Source organism: Xenopus laevis, chromosome 1S (genome assembly GCF_017654675.1).
Source record: "Xenopus laevis strain J_2021 chromosome 1S, Xenopus_laevis_v10.1, whole genome shotgun sequence".
In the NCBI taxonomy this organism is placed as follows: Eukaryota; Metazoa; Chordata; class Amphibia; order Anura; family Pipidae; genus Xenopus; species Xenopus laevis.
This window is the reverse complement of record NC_054372.1, coordinates 116052437-116073467: the sequence shown is the minus strand read 5'-3', so window position 1 is coordinate 116073467 and position 21031 is coordinate 116052437. Positions and strand designations below refer to the sequence as shown.

General features: G+C 36.2%; 1 protein-coding gene across 6 annotated transcripts in view; it reads left to right on the top strand.

The window, feature by feature from the left end:
- The window catches only part of kdm4c.S (lysine (K)-specific demethylase 4C S homeolog), a 121001-nt gene extending 101218 nt beyond the window's left edge, over nucleotides 1-19783 (top strand). For all 6 annotated transcript variants that reach the window (XM_041580115.1, XM_041580116.1, XM_018243809.2 and 3 more), the window contains 5 exons: nucleotides 10608-10793; nucleotides 11530-11700; nucleotides 15936-16055; nucleotides 17803-17895; nucleotides 18395-19783. In XM_041580115.1, coding sequence (XP_041436049.1) covers nucleotides 10608-10793; nucleotides 11530-11700; nucleotides 15936-16055; nucleotides 17803-17895; nucleotides 18395-18571 — 747 coding nt within the window. In that variant the 3' untranslated portion in view covers nucleotides 18572-19783. The remainder of the gene's footprint in view (nucleotides 1-10607; nucleotides 10794-11529; nucleotides 11701-15935; nucleotides 16056-17802; nucleotides 17896-18394) is intronic.
- The last annotated feature ends 1248 nt before the right edge of the window (nucleotides 19784-21031 follow it).

Below are 21031 nucleotides of genomic sequence, written 5' to 3'. Positions count from 1 at the left end.
TATATATATATTATTTGATCTGGGCTTTGTTATGGCTGTAAGTGCACTTCTTAATACACTTGTTTACACACACACTGTACCTGAGTTTGGGAACCCCTCTGAGCCTGCATAATAATTAACTCCACTTTCAACATACAGTGGTATGTATTTTATTTCCAAGGAACTGGGGTGTTTTCTGAACAAAGAATTTAAGTGAAGCAGTATTCAGTTGTATGAAATTAAATCAAATGTGAAAAACTGTCTGTGCAAAAATGTGGGTATGGATTAGCTCATTAAGCCTTGAACTTCATAGGCAGGTGTGTCCAATCATGATAAAAGGTATTTAAGGTGGCTAATTGCAAGTTGTGCTTCTGTTTGACTCTCCTCTGAAGAGTGACAGCATTGGATCCTCAAAGCAACTCTCAAAAGATCTGAAAATAAAGATTGTTCAGTATCATGGTTTAGGGGAAGGCTACAAAAAAGTTCCGAGGTTCAAACTGTCCGTTTCAGCTGTAAGAAATGTAATCAGGAAATGGAAGGCCACAGGCACAGTTGCTGTAAAACCCAGGTCTGGAAGGCCAAGAAAAATACAGGAGCAGCATATACGGAGGATTGAGAGAATGGTTACAGACAACCCAAAGATCACCTCTAAAGACCTGCAAGAACATCTTGCTGCAGATGGTGTATCTCTGTACATTGTTCTACAATTCAGTGCAATATGCACAAAGAAAATCTGCATGGCAGGGTGATGAGAAAGAAGCCTTTTCTGCACTCACGCCACAAACAGTCGCTTGTTGTATGCAAAAGCTCATTTAGACAAGCCACAGTCATTTTGGAACAAAGTGCTCATTTAGACAAGCCACAGTCATTTTGGAACAAAAATTTAGTTATTTGGTCATAACAAAAAGTATTGATATACTATCTCTGTTGGGGTAACCAAATTTATGCACTATTGCATATTTTCTGTTAGTCACTGCTGAAATACTACTTTCCATAAGGCATGTCATATATTAAAAGGGAGTTGCTACTTTGAAATCTCAGCTTATGATAAACAAAAAGGGGTTCCCAAACTTTTTCATATGACTGTATTTCTGTTTTATTTCTTGCAAACATGAGACGTTCACTAATTGCAGGTATTCTAGATATATACTCCTTTATCAAATAATCTGTCTCACAATCAAATCATCTGTCACATAATACATAAAGAACAATCTTAAGATGTAAAGCATGAGCAATTACGCTTTTCCTGAAAGATTCACTTACGTTTACTACACTGTTGCCTGGGGATGTCCTTGATTAATTTAGCTGTGATAGAAGAAGAGATAAATGCTGTCACTTTAGCATAACAAACAAATGAACTTTAGCATTATGGCACAAGGGTATTTTTGATTACATCTTTCCTTGCATTAATGACAACAGTTTTTCCTGCCAACGGTCAAGAGAAGTTTTTACATTTTAAAAAACAAATCTAGTTAGCGCTATATGATAGGGGAAATGTACCAGCAGAACATGTGGTTAAGTACCCCTCAAGTTGAAGTTCAGGATCATTCCAGATAATAAAGGACTTTAGCTACATAATGATTACACTGAACTCTACTTCGGACCTAAAGATGTTAGCATGTTAAAGGCATGTATTCACCCATAGTACTTGTATTATAGTATTATATTTCTGAATTACCAGTCCTTTCTCACACTGTTAGTGCATTCATTTAGGCAAGAGATAAATATATGCGAAAACTGTTTAAATCCATAGTACAAATCTTTTACTATATCAGCATATATAATAAAATTCAACTCTGCTGGTCAAATGTTAATTTCTGGCTTTATATAAAGCAATAGAAAAGCTTGGGGTGAAAGTTCATCTTTCAGCAAGTTCTACAATGGTCCATTCTAATCCCTCATCTCTGTTCAACTGAAAATCTGTTTTATTTAATAACTGAGGTTCACAAATCTTATGTTTGATAGGAACAATGGGACAAAACCACGTCCAAGCAGTGTACAAAGCTGGAACTACCCAAAAAGCTTCTATTACTGGTGGCTGTATAAAATAAAAAAGTTGAATGCTTATTCAAAAAGTGTATTTCATTTTTATTTTTCTTAGTTTATTTCTATTATCAATGTCAAATTTTAAAAAAAATAATTGAGTTTCTGAACTGAACAACAGTACAGGCGTAATTATTTCATAAAAATTAAGAATTATTTAAGGGTCTAAATAATAGGAAATGCAACCCTGCACAAGCGTTGCAGTCTTGACACTCCTACCTTCTGCAACAAAAAAAAATGACTATACCTGTACAATATTATATCAGAGTAAAATATTTAATTTTAGATGATATTTTTTACAATTCTTTCATATGCACTGTGGACTATTTGTCAGCTGGCAATACACTTTTGAAATTGTTTCATATGACTTTCTGTAATGTGTATGGTGGTGCTCTGATCCTGATGCAGGCATAGGGAATTGCACCGATATACAATTATATTTTTGTGTAAATAAAAAAAATAATGCAACTTCGGTAAGTGCCAAACACATATTTCAGGCTTTGAACTTATATTTTTTGATCCTGTGTTGGGATATTCTATTTGTTTTTAGCTTGGTACATGTTTGTATAGTTTTGCAAAGTGGTGCTTGAGGTATACAGTAAATGGAGATGTATGTGTAAGCCATGGTAACAGTTCATAAAGCTGTAGCTCATATGATATTCCAGTTGCTACTCTCAATCTAAATAGCTACAGCTGTTTATATAGCACTTGAGATATTGCTAGGGCTAAAGTTTATTATAGACATATCCTCATTATAGGAAAGGCTATTTTATTATTCTTACCCCATACTCTTTATCAGATTTGCATAAATAAAGACAGATTGAATGATGTATATATTTATGTAGGTAACATGGATATGTATTCCTTTGAGGAGAGCCAAGATGATTGAGACATTACAATTCCATTAAAGGAGAAGGAAAGGATAAAACTAAGTAAGCCTTATCAGAAAGGTCCATCTAAATATACCAGTAAACCCCCAAAGTAATGCTGCTCTGAGTCCCCTGTCAAAAGAAACACTGCATTTCTTTCCTTCTGTTGTGTACTCATGGGCTTCTGTATCAGACTTCCTGCCTACAGCTTAAACCTCTTTGCCCTGGGCAAGAGCATGCTCAGTTTGCTCCTCTTTCCCTGCCCCCTCCCTTCTCTGCTGTAATCTGAGCCCAGAGCAGGGAGAGACTCAGGCAGGAAGTGATGTCACACCACATTAATACTGCAGCTCCTATCTTAAACAAACAGAGAGTTTCTAGAGCTTTTTACTCAGGTATGGTAAAAGATTCTACAGAATAAATATTGCATTCTAGCTTGCACTATTGCAGCTAATCTATTGGCAATAAAATGCCTCCATAGCTTTCCTTCTCCTTTAATAGCTGTAAAACGCAAGAAGTAATCTAATAAATAAAGTCTAGCTGAAGGGGACATATCAGGTAGAACTGTAGACACAAACAAAGGTTTTTTGTTGCTTTCAGCATTTAACAGCCTAAGCGTTATGAATTGACTCTGTTTGAGTGAACAATCACAGCAGCGTTCTTGCAAAAATGTGTACATGAAGTTCTTTTGTTACTATATCGTCAGCGCTTCTTATTATTTTTATGTTTGAAAATCCCATTTCTCTGTCAAAATAGAGGGAGAAAATGAGTTTGAAAATAGATGAAGCTGCCCCCGGGCTTCCAACGACCTCAGATTTTGTATTTGACAAGTGAACTGAACATAAGCACCTGTGCGACAAGCATTATTTTGAAAGGCATTTACACTACAATGACTGATCCATTTGCTTTTCAGATTTCATCCAGGGCCACAGCAGTTCTGCACCTAAAGGGGAAATAATAGTTAGGCTGAAAGCTGGAAACTATGATTTTCCATGTCTTTATCAGTGCTGAAATTCTTATGATTTTATTGCATTTTTATGATGGAAAAATAGGTTGTAGTCATTGCTTTTATATGTAGCTGAACATTAGGCAAATTTAATCATGTTCAAATATATGTGGTGGGTTTGAAGATGTACTTGAAAGAGTTTATACAGCACAGCCATTACTTTAAGGAGGGATGCGATTTATAACAAAGGCTTGGCTAAAAGGAAAGTCCACATAAACCCAAATTCAGGAGATACTTTTTCTCCCGTCTACTCCTTCTCTACCAGAGGAAGAACCCACCTTTTTTATGTTGACACCCCAAAATATACCTTGGCAGCAGACATTGTTTATGGTTGTCTATGCAGCTGCCTTTTCCTATAAATCATGTATTTTCTTTTTTTGCCTCTTTGGGCAGCATTAAAAATCACAGAGATACTACAACCTACAGTAGTTCCTTTGTGCATTTCTGCTATTTTTTGCAAAATACTCCCTTTACTATACCCTTTATTCTGTGATCAGAACAAATCTCTTGAACTGCAGAATCATTTTTAAAAAAAGCAAATGAATAAATGAGCTCTTTTGAGTACAAACTTGTACTAAATGGTATTTCATGTGACTAAATATTTTTTATTGAACATGACTTTACCTACAAAGAAATATTTTAAATATAAATGGTGAAATTTTTGTCTTTGGAAGGTCTCAGCAGCACAGTAACTTTCCAGGGGCACAAAAAGGTTCTGGTAGTTCTTGATAATTCAGTCTGGGACAGGACCTTGGGGCAAGTGCAGTGGCAATATAGAAACATAAGGGGAAGGACGCTAGAGTTCTCTTTTAAGAGAAATGGGCTTCTTGCTTCCCTTCCAAATGTATTACAGCGTAGTAAATAATTTTACTGTGTTCTGTGGAACTGGGTGGTATCACACATTGAACAGTATTTTAATACATTTAACAGCACATTGCATTCTTGCAGCATACAGGTTAAATGGCAGTTGGGAAATTGATTGCAGTGTGTGTTTTTTTTCATTTGGTTAAATCTACAGAAGGATGACAGAAGCTCATCATTTTTTCCTTGCAGTGAAGAGTTAAGCCATTCTTGACATTGATGCATGGCACAGCTATCATGCATTGCCAAAGATGTAAAGGCTTATTGATTACCATGCAACATCTTCAGAAACTATTGCTGCAGGAGCCTTGAAAAAAAATACACACACATATATATAACGTTTATAATTTTTGTAGTAAATTGTTGCGGTGGTATACATAATTCATGAGCATTCCAGGAAAGCACACATTAAGTAAATGATAAGTCTGTTTTGTTTAATTAATGATTACAGCTTAGAAGCTAAATGTAGGCGTTATATCCTAGCTACCTGCATTAACAAATCTATGCTTTACAGAAAAGTACGCTTTTTTTTTTGTTTTGTTTTTTGTTTTTTTAATGCTTCAAAAAAAGATTTTCAAAATGATTTTGGAAGACCTTTACTACACACAGTATAAGACTACTTTCTTGTGTTTTCTATTGACATGAGTGAGTCAGTTTGATAGATCTTCTGCCTTGAATCTAGCAGTGGTTTTGTCTCAAAATTGATTACATGGGAAGCTTCCAGTAATGCTGTTTATAAATGTTGGTTGTAACTTAAGGGCACTGTATTTTGAGCAAAGTCCGATTTCAGTGCACATCGTAAATGCAAAAAGCACTAGGTTGCATATGAAAAAGGCTGTGTGTCTGCAGGGATTCTACACTGGCACAAAGCAAGGACTAAGCACTGCTCTTAACAAATCTTTACATTTACCTCTGAGGTTGCAGAGAGCTAAGTAAAACCTAAAAGAAAGGCCAAATGTAAGAGTTTTTTCCCGTACCAGGACCTGTTGCATGATACAATGATTCACTGCCATAGATACTAAGCTGAGGTGGTGGATTTTTTGCATGTGACCTGGCAATGTCCCCAAATACAACACTTCTGGAGAACTGTCACATCATACCTTTCAACGCACAGGAATCTCCCACCTTTGCTGTCCCCCCAATGTTGCTTACTTAGTTTCTTTGATGGAGCTGTCACAGGTAAGTTCAGAGTGCTATTGACACAAGGTGCCATAATATTGGCTGAAAGGTGAACATGGGATGGTTGCCAGCAGCTAAGTGGTTAATAGTTCAGTGTTAAGAAATGCTCAGCTGTAATTAGTCAGACCGCGGTTACCATTGGTGGCAATATGGTGCAGTATTGAGCAATATTGCAGGTTAATGTGATTATTGGCTGGCTGAGGTCTGAGGGTTTAAATGCCTAGCACAGGTGGGAACTTACCTGTCTGTTAAGTGGTCCTTAAGGTGTTCCAGGAACAGGGTGGCACAGTGTGGGGAAGTCAGTGCTGGACGGGAGCGTTCAGTCCCTCCCACCCTATTAAAACAAACAAAAAAATTGTCACAGCTTTTATAAGAAACAAAGTATGGATTGGTATTCTGTTTTCTATTCTTGGACTCCTGGCAGTTAAGGCAGGAGATACATATGTATTTGGATACAAGTTTTGTTAAAGCTATTATATGCCTTTATTATTTATTGGCAAATAAATTGGTTCAACATGAACAATAAAGCTGTGGCCTTTTCCTCCAACTGCGCCCGGTGTCTGTGTGTTCTTTATTGTTTTAGTCTGGCATACTTATCTCATGTACTATGCGAAAAAGTGTATCATACTGAGCTGGATGAGATCTAAAACACCTACACCTTGTCCAAAAGAATGTGGACAAAACTGGTAATTGACACTATCCTAATGATCAAGCTCACCTACCTATCCAGGAGTTGCCCAACCAAGTCTGACAAAATCTGGGAACCCTGAATTGATGTGGAAGGACTGGTTCTTCTTGATCGATATGCCACAACTCATGTATAAACTGTGTAACATGTAGGGTACTATATGTCTTATAGCTGATCTGATCAACAGCACCAATACGGAAACCCCCAACAGCCTCATCCCCCTCCCCATCTTCTTCTACCGGAGCGCTTCGTTTTCCAAAGTAGCCCGAAGTTGCGTTTTTGGAAAACGCAGCGTTCCAACTGCCACCCCGCCGGCGATTTAGATTCTAGCTGGCGGGAAGGCAGTTCAGGGAGATTAGTTGCCTGAAGAAGAGGCAATTTGTCACCGGTCGACTAAATCTCCCCTTTTCTTCACAGGTCTCTGCCCTTACCAGTGGAGGGCAGCAGTACTTTATATTTTATTTACTTTAAAAAAAAAAAAACTAGTGCTAAACTAGGACTAGTGCTGAACGCTATTGACTGTTGTAATTTCAAAAATCTCTTTTTGTTATCTCATAAATTGAACAATGCAAACAGAAAAACAGGTTGTTTATGTCTAGTTTTTGCATGCAAATGTGAGTTAATGAGCTTTTTATTCAGGAGCTCTCCAGTTTGAAGTTTCAGAAATCTTGTTGCTAGGGTCCTTTTTCCCCTAGCAACCATGTATTGATTTGAATTAGAGCCTGAAATATGAATAGGTGAGGCCCTGAATGGGTAAAAAAGTAATAATAAATTTGTAGCCTTACATTAAATGGGATTGTTGACTTGCATTTGAAAGCTGGAAAGAGTCAAAAGAAGAAGGCAAATCATTCAAAACTGTTAAAAAATCAAGACCAATTGAAAATTTGCTTAGAATCAGCCATTCAATAACATACTAACAGTTAACTTAAAATTGAACCATCCATTGAAGCTACTTTATTCTGTCCTATGTCTAGAATAAGGCAGGAACTACACTATGCATCTTCTTGAGATCCGCGGCAATGAAAGTAAACAGATACAACGAAAATAAGGTAAGAAATAGAAATGTCGGACCTTGTCGCTGCGTGCATCTGACACGACACAACTGTCAGATGCGAGCGCTGTACGTTGCATCTTCATCCGACAGTCGTGTCATGTCGGGTGCACGCAGGACAAGGTCCGACATTTCTATTGCCTTATTTTCATCGCATCCGTTTCTTCTCATCGCGTCGGATCTCAAGAAGACGCATCTGATTGTAGCGATAAGCAGTAATTGTATTTTTTGTGTGTGTTTCTGCCTATTTATCTGTCCCTCCTTACAGCTATCTCCTACCTTAATACTTTTATCACACAGAAGTATTGTTGGTAGGCAAAGCTCCTAAAACCATTCACAAACTAAGCATTTCTAATTTATATATAGATTCAGACAATACAGGTTTTCATTCTCAGCAGACACTGGAGAGTCTCTTCACATATCTTTATGAGCTTGGCAAAGCAAACTATTAGGAAACAGTCTTTTTCATTTAAATATCTTTGTATACTGTGAAGCCCCCTAGAAGCCACCCACAGAGAGAGAGAGATATGTTTTGGCTCTTTTTCTCTTGGCAGTGTGATGCAGGCCACTAACAAACTGATGATGAGCTTGAAAAAAAAAAAAAAGTCCCATGCCTTTCCATATCCTATATGCCCACAATAATAATAATATAGTTGCAGGTAATTTATCATAGAGCACCCGCTTTATGACACCATTACAAATGTTGTACCGCCAAATCATTACTGTTTTTTTGCGACAAAAGTATAAAAAGGTAATGTACCATGTTATGAAACGCAGGTCAGTAATGTTTCAAAGAAAAAGTTGTGAGTGATAGTTGAGTTGTTTTGTTGTGCCTTTTGGAAAATGCATTATCTTGTTCTCTCACCTAGCACAAAAGGGATATTGAATAAAAGAAGCTTGCCTGGAGTGTTCTCTTTGTTATTTCACAGCCACCTATTAATATTTCAGAAGCTGCTGGCTAGGGCCTAAGCTTTAGAGACAGCATGTGGCATCTTAATGCTAACTAAGTACCATGACGACATTGTAACAGCTCGCTTTGTGTGCTTTGATTTGGTCCCGAATCCATAGCAAAACATCACAAATTTCAACTGGAGAGCTAGTCTTCAGGAAATTAACCAAGAAAATCACAAAAAGACTGTTATTTTTAGAATGAAAATCATTGTGGTTAATATTAATGTAAGTTTTTCCCCTGCCACTGTTATACTGCCATTTCCACAGTTTACCAGACTGCTTTGACATGATGTCCTGATACTGGGCTGCTCCACTAGATGTCTTCTGGTCAAATGTGGCCCTCTAGGGGTGTTTTATGGCCTGCTTAAAAGCTCCATATGTAATGACATTGTCACTTGAACATATGTCTTATAATTGCACCCTAGTGTGCAAAATAAGATGGGCAAGACTGACCTTATACATGGCTCGGTAAACATACCACATTTAATTGAAACAAATGGGAAAGAGTAATCGTTTTCCTATTATTAGTATTGTTAGTAGTATTATTATTATTAATAATAGTAATAAAGATAGGTTAGCACACATCTTAATAGTGGGGAACTTTGCATCAATGTGCAATCCATAGCTATTTAAAGTCAGATACTATTTATTGGGCAATAAATAAATTGAGTTTGCAGAGATTTGCTGTACTCGAGCAGAGTTGCCCAATGTTTGTACATGTTCCCTTCAGTATAAATTACTACATAAATCTGGATCAGTCCCTTTGTATTAGAACTTGATATTGTTTGTGATTGGGCATAAGTAGGGCAATGTAATAAAAGTCAAGTCTTTGCACAAGGTATGGTAACACGTAGCAACCAATGAGAAGGTAACCTCTGAGTGCTGGAAAATTTGGTGTTGGCCAATTTTTTACTAGCAGGATTGGAAGTTGCTAGGGTGCTTTGTTGCAACCCTGCATAGAATTACCTGAAGCCCAGGGTCACTACCACTGTAACTTGATTGTCAGCACAATAGTTTGTATCTAGAGTATGTAGGGTTTAATGCCAAACTCTGTTTAGGTACTATTGGTTGTGAGCTGTGCCCTGAGGCGCTTCTAAAATGCCAGCAGTGCACCATGTCAAAAGTAAATAAGCACTTATGGTAGAACTGGCTAATGCGCTTGTTTTGCTCTTTATAAGATTGCCCAAAGAATTCTTGGGGCCTTTTTTAGTAAATTTTACTGTGGAGTATGCAACAGTAAATAGTTTTAAAAAAAAAAAATGTATTTCATTTGAGAAAAATATTTAGACAGAAATAAATCGGTTATTTTCAGGTAATCTTCAAGTAACATGAAAAACATTTCATTAGTTGTTTGCTCCAGCAGAAGCCCAGCATTAAAACATAAAAACAATCAATACAAATCTACTTTCCCATGCTGATCATAAAGCAGACCTGATTTGCTTTCCTAGAATGGCTGTATCCTAAAGCAAATTGAAAGCATGTTGGCTATACAAGTTGGATTAGTAACTATCCATTGCATATATTGATCTCTTGGTTTTGAGTTGTTTTGACACATAAAACTTTTTGATTATTTTTTTTTTTTTTTTTACTTTTCATAATTAAATATTTCATTGCTGAGGAGCTGTTCTCTTGCTTTTTTTGAATGTGAATGACAAGAATCCAAGCGATTTTATGATAATACATCTTTACATATTTGTTTGGGTTGCTTGAAAAGAAATCACGTTTAAATTACTAATTATGTAGATGCAGTAAATTGTTAAAACCTAATGTGGACAATTGAACAATGTTTTCTTCTCCATATAATTTGCAATTTGCTAGCAGTAAAAAGGTCTTTTCTAAACTGTGTTCCTGAAGTACAAAAACTGAGCATCTTAAGATAACCTTTCTTAATGATAAAGTTAGATTGTTGTTATAATATTGTGCCACAAACTGAACATGTTATTTTATTTCTAACATAGATTATTTTCTTCCTGTCTACTACAGCGATGTGTTTTCTGCAGAGAAAGAGTTAACAGGGTTTCTGGAGCATGCATCCAGTGCTCATATGGGCGCTGTCCAACATCGTTTCATGTGACCTGTGCTCATGCAGCCGGTGTACTGATGGAGCCCGATGACTGGCCCTTTGTAGTGTATACGACATGCTTCAGGCACATGATCAATCAGAATATGGTGAGAACATTTTCTGGACACTTTTTATCGATTGGAAAGCTTCTAGACCATGGCCCCAGCATTTCTCCGACTGATATCTTTCTTCTTGTGATTCGCAATCTGTCATTTTTATTACTTATGAAGAGGGAGTTAAGACTAGCTTTGGGCAGATGGATTGATGCTTTTCAGATCATAAGATGCCTAAAATAATTGTGATTTTGACTGCCTCAACATGTTGTACTGTGGATACTGTAATGAAAGAATTTTCCTTCAGGTATCCTTCAACCAATGAACACATTAAGATAAGCTATTTATAAAAGAATGGCAGGGCAAGTAATAAGAAAAGAGTAAACTCATATATTATTTTATCAGATCCCAACAGAAGTTGCAATTGTTTTAAAGCAATACAGTTCAAATAACTACCAATGTGATAAAAGGCTCACTATCTCATTTGATTTACATAATTTTATGTAGTTAAACTTGCAGTACTGTGTCTTGAATTGGGTTTGCAGCAATGTGACTTCTGCCACTCCCGTGTTAGACATTGCACAGCACACGCTGAGTTCTGTAGTCCAAGTGATGATCTATCCTAGGGTAGTTCATTTATACAGGAGTCATTGGTGAGGCAAATTCCAAAGCTTATTGGATTTCCATTATCATATGGCACTAACTGTACCATGACAATAATAAGGTATGTTTTATAGTGTATTTTATTGTTTTTATTGATTTCTTATGGCATGTTTTGTGTTTTTTCCAGAGAAGTAAAATTGTTAAGAAAGCAATATCCATTGGTCAAACTGTAATCGCAAAACACAGAAACACAAGATATTACAATTGCCAGTTAAAAGAAATGACATCCCAAACCTTTTATGAAATTGTGTTTGATGATGGATCTACAAGCAAAGACACTTTCCCTGAAGATATTGTTGTAAGTGTTATTTAAATAATAGCATTATAGATCCCCAAATTCGAAAGAAATTGTTTTAAAACGGTGCTGGTTTCTGTCATATTTGTAATTTATAAATGGGTAATAAAGTTAAAAGCTATAAGCCTGGCCCTAGGTTCTCCAGTATAAAAAGAAACCTATTTCCAATATGCATTTACTGAAATGTCGAGGGGGGGGGGGTGTTAATTCTTTTCTTCACTAGCTGTGAGTAGTGAGCGCCCAAATCCTTAAGCACCCTCTGCTGTACAATTGTGAAATGATCAGTGCTGCATGGAGCACACTGGTGGTTTATGTCCCCACTTACGTATAAACTGCATCCATTTATGTGGCCATACTTGGAGTTTCACCACCAGAGGAAAAATCTATCTACATATATGCAGGGTTTGCTTCCATCCTCAGATTCTCATAAAATCGACAAAAAGTTTCATTCACATAAGGCAGTAGAAATGAGATGAAAAAAAAAAAAAATAGAGCTGGAAAAACATTTATCCAAAAAAATCTGATTCTTATCATTTTATGAATTTAACGTCACTTCTTTTAAATATTTTGATAATCAAAGGATTAATTTTTCAATATTTTTGACATTGCTGTTTTATCCTTTTACAACATCGCTGTGTACCTTTATTGCCTAATTATTTTCATTCTTTAAGCTGGCCATAGACGCAAAGATCCGATCGTACGAATCCTCAGTTCGTATGATTTTCGGATCGTGTGTGGAGAGTCCCGACATTTTTCGTCCCATGGAGATGGGTCGTTTGGACGATCGGCCAGTTTTAAAGATTTCTGTCTGCTGCCGATAATATCTCTGCGTGTATTGCTGATCTGATGATTTTCAGTAGGAGACTGTCACCAGCTTTTGTCGGAAATAACTTTTGTACAATTGCTGTAGCGGCAGAACATCGGCTGATCTGTTGTTTTACTACTTTATTTGATCTGAAAGGTTAGTGGCAGCTCTGGAGATGGGGAAGTCCGATTGTTTGAGGATTCGAATGATTGGATCTTTGTATCTATGGCCAGCCTAAGCTTCCTATTCAGGTAGGGGCACACTGGGCGATTTGGGGAGATTTAGTCGCCTGGCGATTAATCGCCTCGTCTTTGCAGTGACCAATCTCCCCAAACGCCTTACCTCTGTCTTGCGCTAGCTATAATAAAAAGTCGCCTACAGCATGGCACACGCGACTCTACTTATTCCGAAGTCGCCTGAAGTGTCATTGTGCCATGCCATGCCGCAGGCAACTTTTCATTATAGCTGGCGCAAGACACAGGGAAGGCATTCGGGGAGATTGGTCGCCGCAAAGACGAGGCGATTAATCGCCAGGCGACTAAATCTCCCCAAATTGCCCAGTGTGCCCCTACCCTTAAAGGAATTATTCAATAAAAATCCATCTATTACCAGAGAGAGATGCTGATATCTGTTAAAAGGGTTGTTCACCTTCAAACACTTCAGTTCAGTTGCTTTCAGATAGTTCACCAGAAATAAAGACTTTTTCCAAATAATTTCTATTTGTGATTATTTTTCTAATATTGATGTGTAAAGTTTCATTTTTCACCTTCTAAAGCAGTTCTGGGAGGGGGTGGGGTTCGCCGACTCTCTAACCGCTTTACATTGATACATTTAGTTAATACATTTTTTTCTTTGTCCCTACTGAGTGGAATCCAAGTGTCATTAAAGACAGCTGTTAGAATTGATACAATAGTTGCTAATATTCCACAGATGCTGCTGAGAAATGTATCGACTAAATGTAGCAAATTGTGACATTTAAGAATTCTCCTGGATCACTGAGTTGCCAGACTGAAACATGAGACTGGATCATTTAAACTTACATTTTGGGAAACTGATAAAAAATGGAAAGCAATTGAACAAAGTCTGTTTTTGGTGAACAATCTGAAAACAACTGAACTCAAAAAGTGTCTGGAAGGTAAACAGTCCCTTTAAACTAAAAAAATCTTAATTCCAGTTATCCTAGGCTCAGAATGTTTAGAACATGATTTTAGAACATAATGCAATGAACACTTTTTAAACATGTTCATTGGCACATCTAGCTCAGTGTTACGTGGAACTCTTGACGCAATGACAAAGTTGTACAGAGATCTGGGTTCACTGGAAATGCTGTACTGGTGACACTTCAATGCTTTCATAGGCTTAGAATATTTGTGATTTTTTGTTGTTGTTGCTCTATGGTGCCCTTTATGCATATGTTGGGGGGGGGGGTACTTACAGTATGCCTCATTAGCTTGTTGGTGAAGGGAATTTTATTCAGTTTGGCAAATTCTGGGGAGCAAGCCAAAACATTTGTTCAAATATCTACAAAATGTGTGCATCTCCCATAGACTTCATTTTAATCAAATAATTATAATATTTAAAAAATTCATTTTTTATAATAATAAAACTGTAATTTGTACTTGATCATACCTAAGATATAATTAATCCTTATAGGACTTAAACAATCCTAGTGGGTTTATTTAATGTTTACATGATTTTCTAGTAGACTTAAGGTATGACGATGCAAATGATATAAAAACCACATATCCAAAAAACTCCACGCCCTAAGCATTCTGGATACATGTCCCATATATGTGTGTATGTATGTCTAAGCAACATATGAAGGCTGAAAAATAATGCAAATCAATTTTTGCAACAAAATCTATATTTACAGACTAATTATAGGCCACATTAAGGTGCCTAATTGGTAAATCATAGCTTTTACAAATAACCCAGTCATTCATTATAATACATGATTAGACTTAATGTCAGTTGGTGTCAGAAGAAGGCTTGTTAGTTTGGCAAAAAAAGATATGCTTTCTTGAAATAAATAGTTGAGTATTTTTAGATGTATATCTTTGAGATGCTGTCAAAAGTGACAGTGATCCAATTATTATTTGCTTACTTTTCACTCAGACTGAGTAATATTTCAAATTGTTCTAAGCTTCTTTTTTCCTTCTGTCATTGTCTGGTATTATAAAATGTATATTTACCCTAAAAATATCTTGTTCCTGCTCCTCTGGTGAGGAAAAGGCATTTGTAAATAAATTTAGGTTAAGTAAAAAATTGCAACAGAAAATATGGCTATCTGATCCACCCACAGCTGGTATGGAACCTCAGATATCCTGAAAATCACCCTGTATGTTATCTTCTTAAAGGGCAAGTCAGCCTCACAGTTGTTACGGTCGGGTTGCGGGTGGATTTTATTTTCTCGACCCGCACATCAGACATATAAAAATAACTTAAAAACGATAGAAAAAATTTAATGAATGTATATTGCAAAGTTGCTTAGAATTATATTGTCTTTTAAGCAGAAAATTATTTTTTGGGCTGACATTCCCTTTAAATGTCTACAACGGTCCACAAACTTACTACAGCCCTTGAGTGTAAAATAGCAGTAGTTATTACAATGTATGTTAATTCCAAAAATGATAGAAATATGTTTTTAACTCTGCAGTTATATCATTTTCAAAACCAGGGAATGTGCTCTAAAGCAAATCTCATCAGATATTCATATGAAAACTTTTGTGGGAGCAGCCTCTAGGCACAACAAATGCATTGAAATTTGTTTGCATGAAACCACCATTTAAAAAGTGTCTGTGTTTAATTTTCCTTTTTTTGCACCAGGTTCAAAACACAGTTAACAAGTGAACCTCTACCTTATACCTGCCAATGACCAGGCAAAAGGTACAGGGGATTGCTATTTATTTTCATTTGATCCCCAACTGAAAATAATTAGCTTTTCTGTTAAAAGGATTATAATGTTCTTTATATCCTTGTTAAATGGGCCCTTTGCCAACATTACTTTTGGCTTTTTATATTATAATCATTTATAATCTTCCTGTCTCCCAGTAGTGCCCATGGAACATATAGTTGTACTTTACAATAGGAGACCTTGGTGACCTTGATAATGTAGTGGCTGAAAAAGTTTTTTTTTCTTCCTCACACTAATATTTCCTAAGATGGGTGGGTGATATAAATTAACATGTCCATGTTCTGTTATAGTCCTGCAGTTATGTTGTGTATATTTCCTATATTCGATTTTATATGTGTATGAAACTAACTAAAAGCTAACTGTAGCAGTGTCCCCACAGATCCAAATAGTACAGCACGTTGGTTGTTGTGTTGCTAGCCTTGTGGATATGTTATCCAAAATGTATATACTGTCAACAAATCTGTCATCCCTTGGCATCAACTCTTTCCCCCTGATGTAAGACTGTGTGTTTCTTTATAGAACAGAGACTGTCTTACGCAAGGTCCACCAGCAGAGGGAGAGGCAGTTGAGGTGAAGTGGTCCGATGGCTTACTTTATGGAGGAAAATATATTGGAAAGAATATAGTTTACATGTATCACGTAAGTACATGTTTAATATCTTATATTCTGTTTAGTTACACCCGTTATTTCTAAAAAAAATCACTTTCTCAAGGCCATTAGTAAGTTTTTTTCACATTTATTTTGCTGCACTGTATGTGTGGTGTGTAATGAATGTTAAGTTTGTGGGGCAGCTGAGGGGATCCTGTACAGTGTGGATCAGAGGACCAGAGGGCACTCTGGCTGGTCAGAGTTTGGGCTGGGGGACCTCATCTTGCAGTCTGAAAGCCTGCAAGGTGAAGATATTGTTAAAATGCTTTGTTGTTCTCCTTAATAGTCATGAAATCCAACTTAAAAAACAAACCAGGAGAAATTTAGGGAATAGACTTTGTTGGAGTGGCTGATACAGCAGCTTTTTTTTCTTGTTTGTTTAAATGTTAGAACTCAAAAGAGGAAAAGACCAACAACCAATGGGAGCCTGTGGCCAAAGGTGAAACTGCAAGAAAAACTCTAGGCAAAGCTGAAAACAAAATAAACATGCATTCTTCATAAAACCCTCCATGTTGACAAAGGAAGAATGTAATACAGTGTAGATACATTTTCCCAAATATAGATACAGTAATTACGATAACATTCAAACCTTCAATCTGGATGTTGCACAATTCATTTGTTTGAAATTTTCAGAAACTGATCTATTTTCAAATTGTTCAGCATCATTAAAGTAATGTCACATACAGTGATTAGAGTTTTGATGTGTTTCAAAACTCCATTTTCTCAGTTTCCAATGTAATTGTGCAGATTAGATTACATTTAATGCAAAACTTCAGAGCTTTCATTCGGCCTGAACATTTTGGAACTGACATTGTACACGGTTTTTATTTAACGGATATCTTATGCAGTGTCATTCAGGTTGTCTTCTCTTCACCTGCATTTCTCTCTGCAAATCTCCAAAGCACTGAAGGCTTTTCAATTAAATTCTGCCAGTTGTTGCATTGGGAGCAAATACAAAAAAAAAAAAGAAGAAATTAAATAAGGAGAGAGGAAAAAAGGTTGATGGATGTGTATGTAAAGAGCTTTTTGCACGACATTAAGTGTGACACTTTAAATGTAGATAATTAGGTGTTGGTTATCTTTTGTAGCAGATTGCATATTTAATGGGAATTCTGGAGGCAGACAACACAGACACATTAAAATAGTGATTCTAGTTACAGCTACTTACACACTGTGCTAAACTTTGATTTTTTTCCTATACAGCTTGGCAATAACTATTACAGCTTAAAGCTTAAAATATTTTGACATATGTGAGGTGCAGTTTTGGGTATGATAAAAAAAAATACATGACTTTGCATTTCTTAAATTCTGGTGAGTTGGGCCATCTGCAGTTCTTATAGCTTAGGTTGGTTAGGAGAATTTCCTCCAGATATGGAAAAGGTGTTACTGAAGTCGGTTAAGTATTCTTGCCGACTGCTTTGCTATTAAATCAATGTTTTTTTATCATGTGGCTGAATTGTGTTCCAAAGTAGGCACATTGTTTGCCTTTATTTGGTTGTCTGCTGTTTATTGTACTCATACACTTACTCAATAAACATCAGGACTGCCCCAGTAAAATGATATATTTGGCAGCCACTAGAGTACTGCAATCTTGTCATAGACAAATCTTGTTTCTTTAAAACTGGTCCATGTATCTTACATAAAAATGTTAATATATTAAATATATATTTTATATGAATGCGCCTGCCAACTAAGTGGGGCTTTGAAATACAGCTTAAAAAGTGTTTCTCTGTTTTAGGTTGAGTTTGAAGATGGCTCCCAGATTGTCACTAAAAGAGAAGATATTTACACACTTGATGAAGAGCTTCCGAAAAAGATTAAATCCCGCTATGTAAGAGTTTTAAGATATTATTTTTATATGATACATTAGATTTATCTTGACATTGACTCACTAGTGCAATTGTGTTAAAACTGTTCATATAACACAATAGCCATTCATACATTTTTACAGATGTAGGATTTATTATGCAGAATGCTTCGGACCTTAGGTTTTCCAGATAAGGGGTATTTCTGTTATTTGCATCTTCCATACCTTGTCTGCTAAAAAATAATTTAAACGTTAATTAAACCCAGTAGGATTGATGTGACTCCAATATGGACTAATTTTGTATAAGCTAGGGTAAAGTACAATATACAGTTTTATTGTTTAAGAGAAAAAGAAAACAATCCTAAAAAATTTAGTTATTTGATTAAAATTTAGTTTATGGGAGATGGCCTTCCCCTAGTTTTGGAGCTTTCTGGATAGCGAATCCTAGAGCTTATTTTAGTGACTGCTTTCACTACATTATTTATTAATCTGTTACTGTTCCCTCCCATCATTTATGTTTTAGTCCAGAGCCTCTGACATGAAATTTGAAGATGAGTTTTATGGAGAAGAGGTCATTTGTGGTCAGAAGAAAAGGCAGAGAGTGCTCAATGTGAAGTTAGAAAATGATTATGTTAATGATCCATTATATCATACTTTCCTAAAGAGCTCATTCCAGAAGACATGCCAGCAAACACTCTGAAGACTGCAAAGATCCCTACTACAACTTGCACTTTGGCTTAATAACGATAGAGACGTCTAAGGATTAAGATTCATATGTATATACATAACTTTGTTAGAAAAATGAATTGTTGTGAATTATTATCCAAAAAAATGACAAAGCAATGAATTGATAGCACAAAACGAAAGTCATATTTCATTAGACTTCAGTGGTTGATAAAGTTTAAAAAAACACAATTGGAAATAACTTTCTTAAGAAACTCAGGACTCCAGCGTACTACTTTTTTTAAGGAACTCCGTATAATCAGTTTAATGCAAAACTTTAAATTCCACAATTAAAAATTTCATACCAGCATTAAACTTTTGGAAGTGCATATGCAAATATGTCAGGGATTAAAATATCATTTATAGAAGTCTTTTTTTTTTTTTTTTTTTTTTTTATGTTGTAGACTTAATTTTTATTGTATGTTTGTGTCTCATGTTTCATTGTCCTCCATGAGAGATAACTAATTTGAATGGTTATTTACATACAGAAATGAACTGAAGATTTTTTTTAAATTATTTGTATTATTTATTCAAGAACTGACCATCCCTGGCCATCAGCTAGATGTTACATCTTTGCACACTCTATTTTTTTTTGTTAAGTAGGAGAATAATCCAGTCAATGGTCTACAACACCTGACACCATGGGGTAAAGAGAGCTGTTATCAATATATTTTTTTTCATGGACAATCCTAAGCAATAAACCATTATCTGCACATACCTTCTCAATTAGATGGGAAATCCAACTGTTTCATTCCTTCTCACAGATATTTTTTCTGTATAACAAATTACTATTTAGTTTCCTCCCCTTGGCATAGTCCAGAAAGAATAACAGATGGTCTGGAAAAGTCGATCTGTGATGGTCTGTGAAATAATTTGATATCTCTACTCTGTTTTGAACATTTGGATTATTTACTATTTTTGCCGTTAGATTTCTCTTCTTGTCCTGGAAGTTAAGCAGTGAAACCACAGTATATCACCTACAGTGTCCTTTGCCAAACTACACTCCAACTATATAATATTTTTCAGCAATAAGCAATGTTTTCTAGAACAAAATACAGATATTCTTTTTGTTTGGGATGTGGATTTTTCTTACTATTTGGCTACTTGCTTTGGAACTGCACCTATATTTATGCATATTTGAGACATAAGTGGAGAATGGAATGCAGTAATAAAATCATTTTTAAAAACGCTTGGATTTGTTGGAACTTTCCTATAATTACTCACTGTAAAAAGAGATCACTCCTTGCATTGAAATGAATTTAAAGATGCAGCTGTAGAGGAAGTGACGCATGTTATTGTTCAATTTTGTGGTCTTTGTTCTTTTGATAAAGCTGAATAATCAGGATTCATAAACAAGACAAAATCAGGGTGGGACTGGGGGGCCAGGCTCCTGCCCCAGGGCCCCCCTCCGGCCACCTCTGCTGCGTCGGCACCCCGTGGGTGTGTGCACACAAGAACAAGCAAAATGTTTTTGCTGCGACTGCCTGACAAAGGCTGGTCGAGGCATTAAGGAGCCTTTCTATCGTGGATGTGGGTGCGTATCTGGGCCGGCAGAACCCACAAGAGCCGGGAGCCCACAGGGTTTTTTCCCGGTGTCCCACCGGCCCAGTTCGACCCTGTACAAAATAGCAGGTTATAGCAGAGTTTTTAAAAACATGTATATTGATTAAGTTGTGTGTATCTCTTAATTTGTGTTTTCTTTTTTAAACGTATTCTCTGATTCTTCCCCTGCCTTTGCTATACCTACAAACCCACCCTGAATTCTGCTTAATATGTGAACAAAAACACGAGGCCATATATCACTTTGTCATTGACCCTTTCCCTTAACTAAGCAGCAGAGCATGAAACATAATTTGCTGGGCAAGGAGAGAGATGACTATGTAGGGAATTCAGGGTACAGGTATGGGACCTGTTATCCAGAATGCTTGAGACCTGGGGTTTTCCGGATAACGGATCTTTCCTTAATTTGGATTTTCATACCTTGTCTACTAGATCATGTAAACTTTAAATAAACACAACAGGCTGTATTTGTTTTCAATAAGGATCAAGTACAAGGTACTGTTTTATTTACAGTGAAAAAGGATTTTGGATTCTTTGATTATAATGGAGTCTATGGGAGACTGTCTTTCTGTAATTCGGAGCTTTCTAGATAACAGGTTTCCGGATAAGGTATCCCATACATGTATGTGGTTTGAATGAATGAATGAAAGTTGCCATACATGGCGCAATAAAAAATACTGATGTAGCCCTTGCAGATTTAGTAGGCAGCTTATTGGCCTGAATATTGGGCCTTCCTAGTGAATGCATGCATGCGCATGTGTTTATCTGCCATCATTTTAGTATGATATTTATAAATAGGAAAATACTGTTATAAGCAAATGAAGCCTTTTTATAAGGTTAAAAAAAAAATGCATTTTTGTCTTAATTAGTTTGTGGC